Genomic DNA, 20466 nt, shown 5'->3' with positions numbered 1-20466 from the left:
TTAGGATTGTGTTTTAATTACATTTTTTAATTCATTTAAAAAACATTTTTCCCGAGCCCAAGGTTGAAAAACACTGATTTAGTGGCTCCTGAATAGATTCATTTTTATAGTTTTCCAATCATATCACGCCTGGTACCAAAACTGACACTGTATTTGTTCATTTTCCACTTTCTCTCTCTCTCTCTCTCTCTCTCTCTCTCAAGTATCCCCTGTAGTGCCATTGCGTACCCCTAGGAGTGCACGTACCCCCATTTGAGAAACACTGACATAAAGCCCTCAGGTCTCCCTCAAACATGCTATGAGCATAAAAAGAAGCTTTTGTCCACAGTCTGAGTTAAAGCTACACCACCAGGGGGCACTAGTGTCACACATGGTGTTTCCCACCAAGTCCCCTCACACTGTGGCTCCTGAAGGTCCTGGTGGAGTAAAAGTGGAAAAAACCCAAAAAGGTTAAAACAATAATTAAAAGGTCAGAGTAGGTCTGTGTGTGGGTAATATGATGTCGTTCAAAATGTCTGGTTTGTTGACCTTTGATGTTTTACATGAAAGCTGGAATAGAGAAAAACGTACTGTGGCTTCTATTGTTGCCTCTAATTTATTAGCACATTAGTGCCGAGTCAGAACTTCACTGGCAGGCACAAGCAAATTTGGGACGGTGGAGGTAAAAATACTGAGGTAAATGGTCCAAGGTGCCTCTGCTGCTGCACCACCCAGTATGAACCAGTGTGTAACTCATGCTGGGGGGTGCACTGGTGCAGCAGCAGCAGCAGCCAAGCATGAAAGAGGGTGAGAGGAAGTGTTGGGCTGTGACAGATTAGGCAGAGATGATCCCTGTTTATTACCATGTCTTTAACAATTTACAGAGAGTGATCCTCCATTCTGGTCCTCAGGCTCTGGAGCACTGCTGGATTTCTATTCTGTCAGGTTGTTAATTGCTAAACTTTAGGGTGGGTGGGTGGGGTGGGGGGGTTCAGGACTAAATCAGTCATTGATCACCCTGCCAGCCATAGTCACAGAGAACTGCTCTGGGGAGAAAAAAAACCAAATCTAAACAAAAACTGCAAAGCCTGAAACCCAGAGGACTTTGGAGAGTCATTTGGTCTGCAGATGTAAATGGAAATCTTGGTTTATGGCCCACTTACATAGCAAATATGCAAAACTGGGAGTTTGCCCTGGATTATTCATGCTCCTAACTGTTTTATGTTAGTCGGCGTGTTGTACCCTGCACTGGTACTGGTGTGATGGAAGACTCGGTTTGGAGTGAGAAACTGTTTTTTAGCTGCTTTCTTATACATATTTTAAGCACATTTCTGCAAAACACGACTTTGGAAACTTATCAGTAAATCAAATGTAATTGTACATATCCCCCACACTTTTAATATGCTAAGACAGTGTTTTTCAAGCTTGGGGTCATGAAATGTCTAGTAATTGATTAAAAAAAAAAACTGATTCAAATCATATTTGATATGTATTATGTTATTATACATTATAATAATTATTAATGTTTCATAATTATTCTTTACCACACACAAATTCAAACAAAAGTATTCTATAATTTGATTTTCTGAAATATAACATTAGTCCAGATAAAATGCAGTGTAAAATATCTGAGCTTGTGCATTGTTCTTTGTGCACTAATCCTACATGGCTACTCGGTATTTTAATACAGTTTAACAAACATGATCAAAAACGGATTCTAGAGGAAAAAAATGTCTTTGGGGTCAACAGAAATTTGTGATATAAAAAAAAGGTTGGGAACCGATGCGGAAAGGAATTTAGAATTTCAATAAAAATTTCACTATAGCTCCTGCAAACTATCCTAGTCTGAAACACTAGTCACATTGAGGGTGTTAAAATTGCTTTGCAATACCCGTGTGGTAGATGTTGAAGGCTTGGAAGCTAATATAAAAACAACATTCAGAGGCCAGAGGTTGTTGTGGACTGTTGGGTTTAATGATGACAAAAGAAGAGGAGCACAGCAAAACAAAGTAAAAGGCCCACCGATCTACATTAAACAGTAAATAGTGAAGGTTCAAAGTAACACACAGTGTTTTAGCCACTGCTCAAATATTGCATGTAACAAGAAGGACTAAAAAGTAAAGAAAGGAAAGGGATGATATAGTTACTGTACTCAGTCACACACGTGTGTGTGTGTGTGTGTGTGTGTGTGTGTGTGTGTGTGTGTGTGTGTGTGTGTGTGTGTGTGTGTGTGTGTGCAGTCAGGTAGAGGTGGAAGAGCTCAAAGGAAATCAGACAGAGTTACCCTCTCTGTCTGATTTCCTTTGAGCTCTGCCACGGCTCATTTTGACAAAATTCAATCCAACTGAAAACAGTCACAGGAAACAAAAACAAGACCCAGTAAACCAAACCATTAAGTCACAAACGGCTGAAAACTGAAGCTTTCAAACTTTCAGGTTACAACAAAGCCTCTTTTTTTGCACCCCAGTCTAACTGCAGACCTGGGACCTCATTTACAGTAGATTCCTACGAGTGTGCATAAACCTAAAATATGAAAATGTGCTGCACCACAAAATATTCCTATTTATAAAACTGCATACACACAACTGCAAGCAATACCCCCGCCTTCATAAATCACAATCCACTCAAAAGTAATTAACTTCATATCCCACCCTCACACTCACATTCTACCATAAATGGTCAATGCAAAAGACCTCAATTGGTTTTTGCATCTAATCTAGCGACTGAACAATGGGATTTTATGCAAGTCATGGCAGAAAAGACAAGGAAAAGCAATTTCAGAACTGAGTAGAGGTGGTTGGAAGTGGCAGAGGCCAAAAACAGTGTATTATATATTTGGTGGTCACATGTAGTGTACTCGTCTGCCCTATGAGGGTTGGATGAAGGTGTTCCTAATTACACTACTGTACGTTTGGATAAATTAATCAAGTGTTGCCACCGTGCATTGAATTTTTATGGTACATGCCTACATGCATTTATTTTCACCCAAAGCCTTAATATGAACATATTTACATAGGAGGACCTATTGACTCACTAAAGGAACACATGACAGGCTTCAGTATTCATGATTACGTGGATCTATAACGCTGATATTAAATATATGAGATGAATCTGGCTTCAATTCACCACCATTGTTTCCCTAAGTCTCCGAAATGTTGGTGCAGCGGGTCAGAGTGACAAATAGAGTGTCATGATCTGGTATCGATATCAGATATCGGTCCGATATTAGCCTGAAAACAAATATTGGATTTCAGATTCAAATTTCTGGATTTTCCGTTTTCTTTTTGAAAACACAATTGTAGAATACTGTAGATACTGCCTTATGTCGGCCGATACGCAAGGCTGCAAAAATTGTATCGGAACATCCCTAGTTACTATACTGGTGCATACTAAGTGTGAAGTGAAAGAATGCCATGTGAAGCGCTTTGAGTGACCACAATAAAGCGCTATATACAGTAAATCGATGCATTATTACTATTATTATTATACTGTACATTCTCACATCACATTTACTTTAATACATCACAAACTTTGTTGGAAAATGTGTGCATGTTTCAGGCTTGTGCAGTGGTTGAAAACGAGGCACCTCTAAATAAGAAGCCACCGCCATTAATCAATACTCAAAATGATACAGTATAATGAAACACTTAAAAAAAAAACCTATGACACTGTAAAAGTTGGGACACAAACGGTGATCATTTTGCTGATAAAGTGACAATAACTAGACTATGACTAATGACAGAACAATACATGTGAATGAAAACTATATGAAAATATATTTAGGTCAACTAATAAAAACAAAACTACTGATGAACATGCATGTGTTCTTTATATTTACAAACATTGATGCCATCCCATATCAGGTTGATGAATGGTTATTTAATGTTTATATTTTACTCAACTATATCTGTAACAGATTTAGTCGACTAAAATCTTAATGTTATTTAGTTGACAAAAGCAGACAATAACTGAAATAGTCCAGATGACTACATTTGGACTAAAACTAAATTTGTGGTCAAATTTACTACTGGACGCAACTGCAAAGATCCTCATAATAACTGCAATGTTTACTTTATTTGACTTCATTTCACGTTAGCAAAACTATCAGAAGTAAAAAAAAAAACTCCACCTGATTGGCTGTATGAAATTATACAGTAGGTGAGTCATGTCGCAGGTGGTTGATCACATCGTCCCATTCTCATTAAAACATTAAATGTTGTCAACAAACATTTTTTGTAAACAACTTTTACCCCCAAATTAAACCTACATGCCATTTTTTTTTTACATTTTTTTATTGTTAGCAAATTAAAATTAGACAACAATTATCAAAGAGGTGTGCGGATTGATCCAAAAAATATTGATAGTATCGATACCAACGGTGGGATCGGTATTGAATGATACCAGTGTAAAAAGATTGATCCTTTAGTTTCTTTTTCAGAGAGAGGAGGAGATGACAACTAGGATTTATGAAGATATAACTGGACACTGTCCTAAACTGACGATTAATCTGACATCACAATGCAATATGTTGATAGGTAGCGGGGGAGTGGTCATTAACAAATAATGTAGGCTGTCCAGCATGCATGGGTAGCCTGGAATCCATCCTAATCTCCTTGTATTATTAATTATTTAATACAGGCAATTAGTCTGGGAGCACTCACCAGGCGTTTGATTTCTGGGGGAATGAGATGGGAGGGACAAACACGTACAGAGTAAACAATCAAATGATGAGCGGACCTGACGACAACAGTAGACAAGCGTACTGTAGTTGTTTTTCCCTAAACAGAGCAGGCAGAGGAAAATGGAAAAGACTTTCGGTTTTAAAGCCTCTTCTTGTTATGGTTTCAACGATATATCCATATCTTTTAGAGTTAGAAAGTTAGAGTTGAGTTTATTTGTCATTGCACATGTTACAGAGCAACAAAATTACATTTCAGTTTCATCCCGTCCAAGAAAACATGAAAAGACAATCATAACATGGGAGCACAGGAGCGGGAGAACTGCGGTTCGCCACAAGGGCGGCGCCCCTTATTTAGATGAGAAATGGGATAAAAACAATGGGGAGAAAGAAGAGATAATAAAAAAAAAGGCAAAAACCAAACTAGGTCGTTGTAGAGAGGGGCAGAGTTTGGGATCATGAAAAAAACTCTTCAGCAACATTGCGACAAAAACCAACAGACACAACATTCAATTCAATACAACAGCACGTTAGCACAGGGGATGGGTCTTTAGGATGGGTAGTTCGCAGGTCAGCCACAGTGTGGCGCTGCCCGTATGGCGCGCCCCCTACTGCCCAACCGCTACAGCATAACATGGATGGCTGTTCATCATAGGAATAGGATCCACACAAGGTTCCTGCTGCTTAACAGAAGGTTTTCCTTGCCGCCATGATGAATTCATGTTGGGTGTGGGATACATATGTATGTGTATATACGTATATATGCATATGTGTGTATCCATAAAATGAAGAGTCCGTCCTTAAGACTGCTCTACTGTAAAGTGTCTTGAGATACCATTGGTTATGATTTGGCGCTATACAAATAAAAGATTGATTGATTGAGGGAGGGAGGAGGGGTGGAGCCAGAGGAGACGGGGAAAAAGAAGGATATGTAGTGATGTAGGGGGAGTGAAAGTGTTTGTTGAGATAAGCCTGTTTACTCAGACTCTGCTTCTGACTTTCACATAGAGCAGCTCCTAAAGTCTTCTCCATGTTTGGTTTGCTTGGTGCAGAAGATATGATGTTCTTTCTGTACGGCTCTGATTGGCTCAGTGTTTTTCAAACTGAGGAAGTCAGCAAAAACGGCAGCATTACCATACCGGTGTGGCCAGGCTAACACATGGGTGCTGCTCGGCAATCTCCTTGTGTGCTCGGACCCTGAAGCACCCATGGAATCAACGCCCATGTTTGGTGCAATTCTCGTTTTTTTGGCAAAATTTGGTAAAAAACCAATACTAGCCTTTCCCTATATTAACGTGTTCTGAGAGTAAACTGGACCTCTGCTGCTTCTCTTGGCTCTGTATTGAAGCTTTAGAAATCACGGGGAGGGACACTTTTTCAGCCAATCAGAGATGTTTTTACAAACCAGGTGGTCTATGAGCTGTTTCAGGGGTTACAATTGGCTGCTCGACAAAACTTGTATCTTCAACCCCATCCTGTAGGTTGAAGGTACAATGGCGGACGTACCAGCAGGGCATAAGAAACAATGGCTTACACGGTAAAGCAAACCAAAATAATGAAAACCAATGTGGAGAAGCGAGAGTCTAAATGCGAGCATACACTGTGCGTTTTTTTTCAATTGTTGTACTACGCTGCAGCTAAAATTGTGCTACTAAACTGCAGAGTCCGAATGTTTGCAGCTCGTGATTCATGTTCTCACAGTATACAGACTGACACCTGACTGCTTACACTATGTTCATACAAGACACGTCGGAGTCTTGTTTTCGGAAATGCAATGTAAAAATTAGAAGAAGAAGAAAAACTCAGAAGCGTCGCCATTAAAACAGAAGAAGAAGGACCAGAAACTGGCTGAACAGACGTGGGCAGTAGAGTCCGTCAATTTTACAGCGGTCCTACGGTGCTTGCCTATACGCAGAGTGAGAGCTTGAGGTAAGCCAGTCCTTGGCACTGCTTCAACAGTGATACCCTCACAAGGCGCGAACATGATTTACAGATTAACTTTTGATTTTCTTACGACCATGCGATTGCTGATCGGGAGCTGGTTGTTAGGTGTTGATCGTTTCTCCTGACCCCATGTATACTACACGATGCACGACACAATTTAGCCGAGACTCGGCCAGATCCCAAAAGTGAAAAATGTACTCAAAATGGGCCAAAAATCGCACAGTGTATGTGTGTATGTATTAAAAGGGAGAGTAATAACAGACCCACGCGTTCACAACAATGCCAATGAACAACAGGGCAACAGGAAGTAAGTAATGTTTGAAACAGGGAGGTGTGTGTGTGTGTGTGTGGGAGGTTGTTTCCATACCAGTCTCAGAGATTCTACAAACTGCAGCTTTAACAGTTTTCATACTTTAATCAAGTATGAGCTGAATCACAATGATCCACTAAAAAGGTTTACACACATTTTAAACGTTACTTCAAATAATGGAATAATCGTTGGTAAATCTCCTCAAGTTGAAAATATTACAACCAGTAATAATTTAAAGCCTGTGCTGGTTTCCTTGGAGATCCGCATTGGATGGGAGGATCCAGTGACAGGGAGCCATCTGTGGGAAATAATGAAGTGATAGCCAAAGGAGAAATAAAACTGAACAATGCACTGCCTTCAGGATAAAACAACAGCGTGCATTTCCCATTACTGAGATGGAGATGGGACGAACTCCTGCAACGTGAGTGGGAGAAGGAAATAAAATAGAGGCAATAAGCAGACTGTGGTGTAATGTTTGTGTGTAAACGGCTTGTTTTTAATCAAGTCACTAAATGAGAACTTGGGATTGTAACACATTTGCTGATGCAATGATATTGGAAGTGAATTCCACGTCGGCGGTTGGGCTGGTCCGCTCACTTTGCACCGGTTGGTTTTATTTTCCTGTTCAGAGCCGAGGAATGTTCATTCTTCTAATTTAGTTAAAAATCGCTTCTGCCAAACTTTTTCTTGGGTGTGTAAAATAACTTCAAATGCTTGTGGGAACGAGGGAAACACAATGAAACAGAGAGTAGAAGTGGGAAAGATAATAAATTGGACGTTTCTTTACAACTTTTGCCAAGGAGTATAAAGAGAGTAGATGATACAGTAGCTGGGGACTCAAATGTGGGTGATTACGCACCAGGCATCAATTGATGAACATACGCAGAGCCATTGTCTATGGTATCTGACAAAGTGTGCTCTAAACTGCTGAATGGGCTTTGTTCAGGCCAGAGGATTTTGTTGTCTTTATAGTCTCTGATTGTTGGTTCAATGTGTGTACAAAGTGCTGAGCTGGCTGTTTTTTCCAATGGGGTTGGCTGTCCCATTACCCACTGGTATTAGAAAAACACTCATCAAACTGTTATGTTGTGCTGGGCCACTGGTGGCTTTGTGTTTCTGCTCTAAACCAGGAAAGTGATGGAGTATCATCTGCTACAGCAGTTTATGTTGCCTTCGAACGGGAAATAGGCCTTTCTCAAGCCTGGAAAAGGTCAGACGTGATGGACAGCTTTGACTGTATAGCCACTGCAGCAGAGAAATCGAAGCCTCAGAAATGAAAAGTCAAAGAGGTGATAAACTCTTTCAAACACACGCGTGGCTTCAATGCATGCTTAAAAAGTAACTAAACATCTGCTTTCTCCTGACCTGCAAGAAGGAGGGAAATTCAAAAAATGCCTTGATTATAAGCGTTACTCTTGAAGCAGTAAGAAACGCCGAGTCAGCGCTGCACAGCGAGTTCACAGCTGAAGTGTGTCACTACAACCACAGACGCACACAATCACAACGTGAAGCTCACACACAGCCTTACAGACACCACTCAGGGGCAAACGGCCCTGCGCTCCTACCGTCAGTCTCTCACCACATCACACACACACATAAACCACACACGCAGCAATAAGAAGTAGATGCACGTCCGCGCACACGCAGAGACAGACGGGGATACACACATGATGTGTCTGTACATACACACACAGCTTGGTGAACCCTCTGATTTGACCAGAATCTGCTCTTTATAGAAGCACAGAGTCACAAACATCACTGCTGAAGAGAGGAGCGTTGAAACTGTGAATGAATGCTCACTGAGGCTGTGACGGACGATGGTCACAATAATCGGTCTCAGCCAATAGCAAAATTAAATTGCAATAGCTGGCGTTTAACCCTCAGAGGGCAGTGACTGTCATTTTGCAACTGAATACGCAAAATCAAAATACTTACTAAAATGTGAAGAGTGGCATTAATATTAATAAAGAGCACTAATTAATGACCGAATACATATGTATTCAGCAGAAAAAAGTGGGTTTGGGGTTTAGTTACTCTTTAGGGGAGAGGGGCGAGTGCGGTGTATTGATAATCAGAAACACACGTGGACACCTTGCTGTACATTTCAAAAGACACTCATAGTGCCACTTTACTTACATTTTCAGTTACAAAGAAAAGTTCACGCAGTAGACATGGTGGAGATTTCAATCACTGAACAGATCCGATGTGAAGGAGGCAGGATCCGGCCTCGTCTCTGTCCTCCCAGCTCAGGAGCAGCTCCTTCCACTTGTGTCTGTGCACAGTCCAACAGTCTCACTAGACCTACGTGTTCATCATTACCAACCAGTTGCATTACAGTCATTTTGAACTGTAGGGTAACCCTAACCCTCAAACCCTTGAAGTTTGCCGGTCTACACTCTGCTATCACTCTGCAAAGCAGATGTCTACCTCCTGAGATTGGGAGAACAACTGAAAAGACATTAGATGGCATCAACATAGCAACAAAGTATTGTAGCAGCCAAATCACGTTCTGTTGGAGATGCATAGAGCTGGATCTGGCCAAGTATATCTCTCTTTTACAGAAACACGATGAGAAACATGCAACAACAACGACAATACATCTTTAATCTCATTGCTTTTCGAGCCTTCTTGGAACATTCAAGATCAACAGCGAATAATTTACAATCCTTCATGATAGAACAGAGATGGGGGGGGGGTGTCTGTGGCAGCTATTAATGGGAGGAGCCCTACAGTGTAATTAATACAGGACATGGGAATGAGCTGCTGATGAATGATGAAGGAGGCGATTCTCAGTTTGGCCTTCCTGGAGCAAACATATTTACATCCAACACATTATCTAATGCAGTGTTTCCCAACCAGGGGTATATGCAAGACTAGATGAGATGTGACATAACTCCTTGAAACGCATCAAATAGAAAAACTAAAACACCTAAAACAACAAAAAAAAAAACCCAAAACAAAATCAGAAAAACATGAATAAATGGCTTAAATCCTGAGTTACTGTTGCAGCAAGCACAGGAGAAGATATAGACAAGGCTGCTGACGGATACAAAGATCCTATAACAAAACCAGAGAGAACTCATGATGTGATAAAAAAAAAAAAAAAAAGGCTCAGGTGATCCGTGAGACAGAAATGGTTGCAAACCACTGGATTAATGCAGCTGGAGTCAGACTGACAGGAGGCTCTGATAAAGACATGTAGGAGAATGGTAGATATAGTGGAAATAATAGAGTCAGAGCAGTCAGAGAGTGGACGGCTGGAGCAGGAATCTTACTGGGATTTGACAGCTGAAATCAAACTTCAGTTTTTTTGGAAAAAAGCTGAAACTCTTGAACTTGCGTAGGCTGGTTGAGGTTCACTGAAGAGAGACATTTTATGATAGAAAGGGATTTACAGGATTGGTTTCCGGAGCCAAATGATGAACTGCTGCCATAGAAGATTGGAGGAAGAGACACTAGACTGGCCTCAGATCTGTGTGGAGTTTTCTGCAGATGGTAAAAGAAAAACTTGGAGAGCTACCAAAAGTAACCGATTTCATCATCCTTGTCTTCGTCTTCATCCTCATCATCCTCAATGGTTCCTCTGGGGTGGATCCGGCCCCGTCTCTTCTTCTGCCGGCTCCGCCCACTCTGTAATGGCTCCTCCTCCTGGTCACCAAGCAGGATGACGGCGCCACCGCTGCCAAAATCCCCTGATGTCTCCTGATCTTCATCTGTGAATGAGCATCACAGGTAAACAATTTAGATGAACATAAATCTGTGAACAATAACAGCTTAATACATAAATAAAAAAATTTTTCAAATGTATTTCTTTAATGATGGTACAAAGTAAACACTTTTTTGTAAGTTCTAATTTCTGAGGTTCATCATTTCCCATCAATGAATTGAATGAAGCTTAAGTACAGCTGCTTTTAAAATCAGACGAGCTGGTTTGATACACATTTGATACAAACCAGCTCCCAGTCTTAGTATGGGAGGCTGCTACTCTCCACCTTTAAGGCTAAACTCAAAACCTACTTATTTGCTAAAGCATATACCGTATAATAGCGTTATCGAACCACTAGGAAAAAAGCCCTAAACCTAAAAATAGGAACTAAAAACTAAGATTATATATAAAACAGCAACATTATATTCAAACACAATCCACCATCTACACATAGCTCTAATGGGCTGCAATGGGATGATGTCCAGTCAGACACAGTTGTGCAGAGTTGTAGACAACCCCCCACTTCTGTATCTCGTTGCATAACCCATCATACTGCTCACATTGCTTCACAACATTTACACTGATGTCCACCCCATTTATCATTACATGCAACCAGTACAAGACAAAACCTTGTCTGTAGCGGTAGCATTTCAGAGCATGGAGGATGCTGCATGTGTGCATCACATTTAATGTTAACCCAACCACTAGAAACGAGTGTATCATAAGTGTATCATGTTTTTCCTGCAGTCTGTGCCTTCTCCTCGCCCTCCTCTTTTTTCTGTTTCAGGTGTCTTGACGCTGAAGCTGGCGGTTTCTGATCGATGGTTCGTGGCTCAACTAGTCTGGAACACTTGGATGGACTATCCTTATATCCTATTCTGTGTGCCCTTCTGTTCACTAACCCCAACCAGTTGAAGCAGATGGCTGTTACCTCTGATCCTGGTTCCGCTGGAGATTTCTTCCTATAAAAAAGAGGGAGTTTTCTCTTCCCACTGTCGCTAAATGTTTGACCATGTGAATTTTGTTGGGTTCTTTCTTTCTTATATTTTGTTAAGTGCTTTGAGACAACTTTGTTGTAATTCGGCATGACATGAGATAAGAGTTTTAATTCAATTAGAGTTAAAACAAATGTCATTAACAGTGAAAAAAAAAAAGCTCAAATACCACTGAACCCATTGTGGAGGTTAATGATGATGCCTCAAAGACTGGGGTTTGAATCCCCCTTGGCCGTAAAGTTCTCTCTGATATTGTGTTGAGGTGAGTGTGGTGAGTAACCAATGATCTCTAAATTGTGATTTATTTAGTAATTAAATTAATTTCTATCTATAACTGACCAGTATACATGTCAAAGACTGATACAGATCAGTCGCCTGGCGGCAATGGATCCTGAAAATAAAGCACTTTCTTTGAAATTGATCAATAAATGTAGTCATATTCCATCTACCGAATCATTTGTATGAATAAAATAGATGACAGGAATTGTTCATTGTAATATAATCACCTTTTTCATTTATCATGAAGAGAACTTTTAGAATAGATTTGTTTTTAACTTTGAAATGTGTCAGTTTGAATCGGCTTTAAAATGGAATTTTGTTGAATATGTATCATTAGAAAATATCTTTGTCAGCTTTAGGTTGCCAATAATACTTTTTTTAACATCATAAGCCAAAATGTAAGGAAACATTAATCAATAGATTATATTAGTTAATTAGATTTCTAAAGATCAATAACCTTTCCTAGTCATTTTAAGATCCTTTTCACATTTTTATTAAATCTAGGAAAACACTAATAAATTGATTACATTCTTAATGGCTGCAGACACATGAGTTGAGGTGAGCGTGCCAACACATATGAACTGAATCAAACTTCATATTTATCTACTTAGGCAGTTTTTGAAGGTAAAACAAACTTCTTCTTGTAGCTTTCGAGGCAAAATGAACAGTAATGTACATGTTACATACTTACTGTTAACTGTATGGTTAAGAATTTCTATCAGTGATTTTAGTTTAGTTTTCTAAACAAAATCCTAACTTGCCATTTGGCAATTAGACTGAATGGTTTACATTCCATAGACATGACAAATGACCTTTGAAAGTTAACGTAGAATGTAATAGCAGACAGCAGCAGAGAGTAGTTTGTGTAAGGTTAATAATGACAAATGACGATGCTTAGTAGGCTTCATCAGTGTGAGCTTTCAGCGCTGCAGTAAAGCTGAAGGAGGCCGAGCCATTACCTCTTCGTGTATCACAATCAATGGTTATTCTCTGAAAAGCAGATGCGCAAAAAGTACCATTAAAATGCAACATGTAACGTTAAAAGAACTTAGGGCAGGATCAAGAAATTGAGCATTACGTTAGTTCAGGCAGGCGGGGAAGTCAAGCTAACCAGCCCTATCAGCTGTCAGTAGCTGCCCACTAATTAAGTTATTCACCCAGTTGATCATGCTCAATGCTTCCCATTGGTTGGAGTTAGTCATGGCGCTCTATTTAAACCACTGCATCATGCCTACTTCAGCACGCTTCGTCTGGAAATGCCTCGCAACCCATCCCCACCCCCGCTCCTCCTCTTCTGTCTAATTAAACACGGTCTCCAATTGTATCTAAACATCTGTGCTTCTCTTCCAGGGGGTCCTGCTGACCACTCTCTCTGCTTATGCCTCTCTGTGTAGCTCATGGAAGAGCGAGGGGGAGCTCCCTTTGCTTCGGGCTTTCCACGCAGCTGCTGAAGGGCAGAGAGGTTCTAGAACAGAGCCTTACTGCCAAATCTAAATTGCATACTAATAAAAACTATTTGACTAAAGTGATCCTGACTGATATAAGACTTAATAGTGGCACGATGGCTGTTAGGGTAACTGCAGCCATCAGCATTAAAAGACTTAAAACGAATGTTTATTTTTTCACAAATCCTGCCCTAAGTTCCTTTAAGATGGACATACTAATGAGAAATATTCCATGGATTCACTATTTAGGATGTGTTCTTGCTTTAAGCATCAACACGAAAATGGTGACATGGACACTATAATATTCTTGTTGTGCTGCTTCTTTTCATTTTCAGTTTAAAATGTTCCAATATCTATCCATCGCTCTATTGTGTTCCTCCTGTGACGTAAGTTACAGAATACGTGACTTTGCACCATGTTCCATATTCAATAAATGTTAAATGTGAAGTTTTAATCCTTGGAGCCAGCATAGTTAAGTTTTACTCAAAAGGCAAAAAGCTGCATATTGATTGTTAAATGCTGAGCAGTGTGTGAACTGAAACTGCTGCTGCCATGGTTCTTGTTTGTTGTTCTTGCTTAGCAAGGCATGATGGGTGGATTCCAGCAACTCCAGCCAGAGGCCACACAGCCAGTCAGAAGGGTTTGTTAGGACAGAGAGAAAGGATTTGGTCTCTGTGTGTACAATATGCGAATGACTCTTTCTCCCTCCGTGTGTTAGAGTGTGTCCGGCAGACACCTCATCAGCATCAGTAGCTGCCATTACTGGCTTTGGATTTGGCCTCGGTATCCAAGTGAGCTGCAGTCTGTGGCTGCGTTGGTGTTTGATTGCTAATCAAAGTGCCTCTCTGGGTTCTTTGTGGCTTATTATCTTTCTTTTCTTCTCGCAGGAACATCTCTCAGCAATGGATTCAAAGCAAAGTGCTACCATTGACCTATTGACCCTTCCCTTTGAAATTGCACTACTTCTTTGTTAAGCGTTACTTTCACACATTGTTGCACTTTTATTATTTATATTCTTGATGAGTACCGTAGAAGCATTGCTCAAGGCCTCCTTCATTATTTGGTTCTTGGTCTAAATTGAGCAGCAACTACCCACTTTGCTCAGCTTAAGCTTCAAAATCATTTTTATAGCAACTCTTTCACGTTTCTCAGTAAAGTGGCAATCCTTCCTCCACTTAACTAGCGAAGCTGATGGTGTTTTTTGTTGTTGTTTTTTAGCTGCAGACCATGAATCAGATTCAAAGAGCTGTTAAAATAATCCAGACCACTTTAGGAGGCTTGTCTAATATTTTAGATGATACCTAATGTGAAGATAACGCCAAAGATAAAACAGAGACGAGCAGGATTTAGAGTAAAGAAACAGAATGACGTAACAATCACAGAGCTCTCTGTGTTTCGATGGGACAGTATAAATAAAGAAAGGCTTTTCAGTCTGTTTGGTTTGTAGAGGATTAAAGACAATCATTCTGCACTCCATCTGGATCAAAGGCATCTGAAAACACTTACAGTCAATTTGATGAAAAGTTATAGAGCCAGAAAGCACAACAAAATCATCTCTTCAATACCTGGTGTAGACACACTCAATATTTTGTTTATATTTGTGCACTTACTTTATATTCTTCAGTGGTGGCAAATTTGAAGAGTAACTAAACCCCAACATTATGGCTGAGTTATGACACACCCAGTCTATACTATACAATTTCCAAAGAACATTCTATGCTATGTTAACTACCTACTCATATACTGTATACCTCTATCCGTAATTCTCTCAATCCAACCCACTACAGATTGGTCAGCAGGTGCTAGTTTTTATAGGAGGGGCAAAACCACCAAAATGTCACAAACTACCATTTTCAGCCAATGGAAAAATGTGATTGTAAAAACTGGGTTTCAACCCATAGAGGCAAAGAGTACAAATAACAATAAATTGAAAGACTTTGACTAAAATGTCAGGAGTTGGAAAATAATCAATCAACAATATTACTTCATATGCAAATACATTTGTTTTCAGCAGAAAAAAAAGTGGTTTTAGGGTTTGGTTACTCTTAAAGCTTGGAGACAAGTCTAGCAGTACAGAAAACTATCTATTGTAGATCTATAGTGCTACGTGATGTCACCTACTGACACGATAGACTACCTTAAATCACATGGTCTTGTTCTCAGCCAATAGCAAAAATCAATTGTAATAGCCGGGTTTCAACCTATAGAGGGCAGTCACTGACATTTTACATCAAAATATGCCAAATTGAAATACACTAGTCCCTCGCTATACCGTGGTTCACCTTTCGCGGTCTCTGTGTTTCGCTGATTTTTTTTACAGTGCAATTTTGGATGCATGAACGCACATTTTGTTCTGCATCCTGATTGGCTAATGCTGCGTTCACCCACCAGCAACACATCCAACTCGGTGAGTTTCACTGCCTGCTGAAGCGAGGAGCTGTGCTCCTTTTTCTTCTCTCATAAACATAAACCACCAGTGAAAAAAGCCGGTGTGATTAGCGGCTAATGCTATCCTAGCTCAGTGCTACAGAGAGAACTTTTACCTGCTACTACCACCTCCTCGCTGATTGTCCTCCACACCTAATCTTTCCTAGTCCGGTCCCGGTTTTAAAGACCGTGTCATACAGTTCCAGGTGGTCACACACAGCTTCTACTCCATGGTTGAATGGGTGAACAGACCGGTGTCTGTGTTGACGTGACGTCATCGTCAACAAAGACTCTGAATGCGTTCGGCATCAATGTCTGATCGCTAGCAGTGTGACTCTGAAATGCTGTATGTTTGGAAACAGATTTATGTTTTAAAATCAACGAAGGTTTGAACTTTGAGAGTGTTTAAATAAAAGAGATAAATTATAATTCCTGTCTGAGAAAAGTGTTTAAGTGTGTGGTGAGGGGTTTTACAGCCTTAAAACATGTATAACAATTATAAAAAATAAAGCTTACTACTTTGCGGATTTTGCCTATTGCGGGCTATTTTTAGAACGTAACCCCTTCGATAAATGAGGGACTATTGTACTTTGACTAAAATGTTGAGAGTTAGAGCAAGATCAGTTAACAGCACTACTTCCAGTGACGTGCAGTCAGGGTAGGCAAGGTAGGCAGTGCCTACCCAAGAGTGAATTGATATTTTGAGTATTTGTTTTAATTATAATATAATTATAAATTTTTTTTATAAAACTTTTCAATGACCAAATGATGGTACCGTAGAGACGCTGCACAGTCTTACTCTGCTGTAAGACAGGAGGAGGCCACACCCCCTCCCAAAAGCACATTGTTGTTCTGCCTCTATTCCGTGTTTTTTTATGTGTTTGCTCATGCGCAGTCAGTTCCCCAAGATGAAAACCATTTAAGTAAAAAACAGCTCTCTACGCTGCCTTTGGACGTAACCGTGCTTTGCTAAATGCTATACGTAAGTTCAGAGTGCATTAGTGAATTGATACAGCGTGGCTGCTGCTATGTTCTCTAGCTAGTGGGCGGGATAACACTACAGTCAGGATGACAGCGCTGGAGATGATAAAGGAACTTTCTTTTGAGGAAAAACAACAGCTTTTAAAAGATGGGAGACCAACACCTGAGCTACCAGACCTTCAGCAAAGGTAAGGTCAGAAAATGTTTCATACTTTTCACAGTGAATGGAACAAAAGGAAGGATTGGCTTTGTGGATGCTCCTCACTGAGGCTGTTCTGAGTTGTTGTTGTTGGCATTTTCTCCGTGTTTCTGTGTTTCCAACACAAACAACGGATGTGCTGCCGTGTCATGAGATATATCTTGTTGGGAGAGTATGGAGGCTGTATTAAATAATTGTTTGTTTCTTTAACGGTGTTTTACGATGTTGATTTTGTTAGATGGCTAAATGCTTGTTCATGTGGATCTTGTTGGGTTTTTTCTTTCTTATTATGAATTTTATATTTTGATAAGCGCATTGAGATGACTTTGTTGTAATTGCGCTATACAAATAAAGTTGAATTGAATTGAATTGAATTAACAGTTGCCAGCAGAAACATATGAAACGCCCTGCCTACCCAACCCTAGTGCTCACGGCACGTCACTAACGACTTCATACCGCGATGCTTATCTGTGGACCAAAACTTGTAGAATAGCAAATAGCAAAAACACTAATTTAGACAGTGTGAGACTCCACACTAGATAATCTGGAAGGTACAAAATAGTGTGTCCAAGCAGAGTGGTTTAATACATTGTAAAGCTGTAAACCTATTCAAAGATGTTTTTGAATTAAAAATGTTACACTGTGTGACATGGATTTCAGGAGACTTCAGGTCGAGCAATAATATTGTCAGAAGAAGAACAACATGATGTATGCCACTGGGAAGAAAATGGCAAACTTAAAGTAATTAACAAATAGACAATGGGGGGTGCAGGTACAAGCAACAGCTCTTGTTTAGCATTGAGTGCTTAAGTGCTACTTTGCTTCCAGACATTACAAGCAACATTAAAGCCGTGCTGTTGGCTTGTATATCAGTTTGTGTATTGTTGAGCTGAGTGGTTTGATAACACCTTCACACTTCTGCTCCACACATACTGTACATGCAATTTATAGATCTGCACTGGTCGAGTAGTAGTAGTAACAATGGTGCTCGTGCATTTCATTGTGACTCTTTGGTCTGAGACGTCTGATACGTGACAGTGTAAAGTAGATATCAAAGAGTTGTGACCATACCACAGTTAGGGTTGCCTTGTTTTCTAGAACCAGCAATCTCGTTGCCATACTTGTCCACACACCAACACTGTCCAGTACTGCTGTGACACTGGGTTGGTTTGAAGTAGCCCTCCTCTGTACAACGTGGAATATAAGAGCCTTAAAACAAAAACAAAAAACAAAAAAACAATGAATCTTCATACAGTGATTTGTTTTATTAAAAAAACGTAGGAATACTCCTTATTTTGAACCCCACTGTAAGTTGTCTTTGAATTCTATAATCTTATTTCTGACATAAATGTATGTTTTTATTAAAATTACAGTAAAAAAAACTCTTGGATAAACCAAGCCTGTCGTTTAGCCTGGTCAGAGCAGGCCAGCAGCACAAAACAAATCTCCATGCAACTGATGTGTGTGTTCTCTTTGGTAAAACAGCTGTTCTAGTCACATGAATAAACTTATCTGATATCAGGGTTAGCCTGGATAAATCCCTTATCTACCCCTTGGTCACTGTAGGGAATCTTCATCTTTGGCCCCCTCCATCTGTCTACAACCGTAACTTGTAAAGGTATTTGACTGATAAATGAAAAATGGGCAGAGAAAGTCATTTTTTACAAGTGTAACCTCAGCATAGATTTAATTTGTGTGTGCTGAAGTTAGGTTGATTCATCTATGACATTTACCTTTAAAACAATACCAAGAATATCAATATGTAGCAGCTCATCACGCACAGAAAATGTTTCTTCAACATTCAGTAGACCTGGTACTAAACTTTGCACAGGGTGAGACGATAGAAAAACACTTTGATTATTTAAAAACATGTGAGAGTGACCATCAGGCATTCCAACTGACCTATGAGGCCCTTTTTTTGACTTTGACTCTGGATCTTGCCCTTCTCAGATTGACATGGCAGTCCTAAACAAAGAGAGATACTTGTTAGTTTGATTCAAAAACAGTCATTTCCATATGTGTCGATTGCGCACTGTCAAACAGCTGTAGTAGTACATTTATTGTACAACATACTGCTTACTACTGTCAGTAATTGGTTAGTGCATTTGTAGCTCTGTCTACACTGGTTGGCTCTGACACTCACGTAGAGTCAAATATTACAGTAATCATTGCTTTAGACCTACTTTGTGAAAATTAAAACTGTAGCATGTCAAGTGCAGTGTACTTATCCTGAACACTAAAGGGTTAAAATAATCAGACTTTTTTTTTTACCACGGCTGGCCTGCCATGGACTTAAAAACATATGTATATATACTATTATTTATTTGCATTGCATTCATTATTATAATATTTTTATATATTTAAGCACATATACATTTTCTTTGTGTCATCTTGCTCATTTTTTCTGCGTGTGTATAATTATTACTAAATTTTTTTTTCTAATACGCCGGTCTTTGCCATTCTAATTACCCCTCAGGGATTAAGAAAGTATTTTCTGATTCTGATTTTAAGACCTCCACCAAAGAGGTAACACTTTCACTGGTGTTTATTACTTTCGAATATCGTTTGTGTACACAATAGTGTCCTCTATTTTTGACAAATCGACGTCAATTTTTTCCTGTTAATTGGTTTTTCGGCACAGATGAGACCATTTCGTTTTGGTGACGATAGGTTCAAGATCAAGGTCACAAAAAATATCAAAAATCGCAAAATTCCCTATCTTTAGCTTTAGGGAAAATTTCTAAACCTCATATCTCCGTCCAACATCTCAATCGATTCGTTGAAGATTTTGCAGGATGATCGAAGGCTCTGACAAAAAAAAAAAAAAAAAACATCTGACCAATCAGGATCTGGATTTGACTCAGATTGCTGACTCAGCGATTTTTGGAAATTAACATTGGAAAGCCCATTTATGACTTTCAAAAATTCCTTTATATTCCGTAACAGACCGTAACAGACCAGGGTAAAGTCTGCTCCACTATGATTGGTTCCTGAAGTCATGCTTTCTATTCAATGTTCTATATTGACTCATTTTAATCACCTTCAGGCTTCTGGAAACAGTAGCACCACTCGTTGTTAGACAGTTTGCCATCCTTAAAAGAGTCACAGGAGTTGAAGAGAGGCTTCATGCACAGCTCGTACTTGTCCAGATAAATGGCACTCAGCTCTGATTGGTCCAGCAGGAGGTCGAAGTTTATGTCTAACTTGTTGAACATCCAACCCAGTGAGTCCTTACAAATTGGCAGGATGCTCGTGTCAAAATCTGGTGAAGAAAATCAATGCAGAGACAAAAAAAGAGGGAGGGAAAAGCCTTCCATTTTACTCCACAACACATCACATGTCGAAGCTTTCATGTGGCACACGGACATTTAATGGTGTGAGCGTCTGCTGCAGAGCTGGGATGTGGACAAGCCTTTTGACATCACACAAAACACTGTGGCCACTGTCGCCATCAATGCTCGTCTCTCGCAACAGCTTGTCACTGACAACTGCTCAGGAAGTGTGTGTGTGTGTGTGTGTGTGT

At 39.8% G+C, this 20466-nt stretch overlaps 1 protein-coding gene across 2 annotated transcripts in view; it reads right to left on the bottom strand.

Annotated features, from left to right (window-relative positions):
- Window positions 1–8960: 8960 nt before the first annotated feature.
- Window positions 8961–20466, bottom strand: part of spock1 (SPARC (osteonectin), cwcv and kazal like domains proteoglycan 1) — a 182659-nt gene continuing 171153 nt past the window's right edge. For both annotated transcript variants that reach the window (XM_028460389.1, XM_028460390.1), the window contains 4 exons: window positions 19984–20205; window positions 18846–18908; window positions 18015–18152; window positions 8961–10624 (listed from right to left, as the gene is read on the bottom strand). In XM_028460389.1, the coding sequence (XP_028316190.1) occupies window positions 10428–10624; window positions 18015–18152; window positions 18846–18908; window positions 19984–20205 (620 nt within the window). In that variant the 3' untranslated portion in view covers window positions 8961–10427. The remainder of the gene's footprint in view (window positions 10625–18014; window positions 18153–18845; window positions 18909–19983; window positions 20206–20466) is intronic.

This window comes from Gouania willdenowi, chromosome 10 (genome assembly GCF_900634775.1).
Source record: "Gouania willdenowi chromosome 10, fGouWil2.1, whole genome shotgun sequence".
NCBI classification, from domain to species: Eukaryota; Metazoa; Chordata; class Actinopteri; order Blenniiformes; family Gobiesocidae; genus Gouania; species Gouania willdenowi.
Note: the sequence above shows the minus strand (reverse complement) of the source record. Positions and strands in the feature narration are given on the sequence as shown.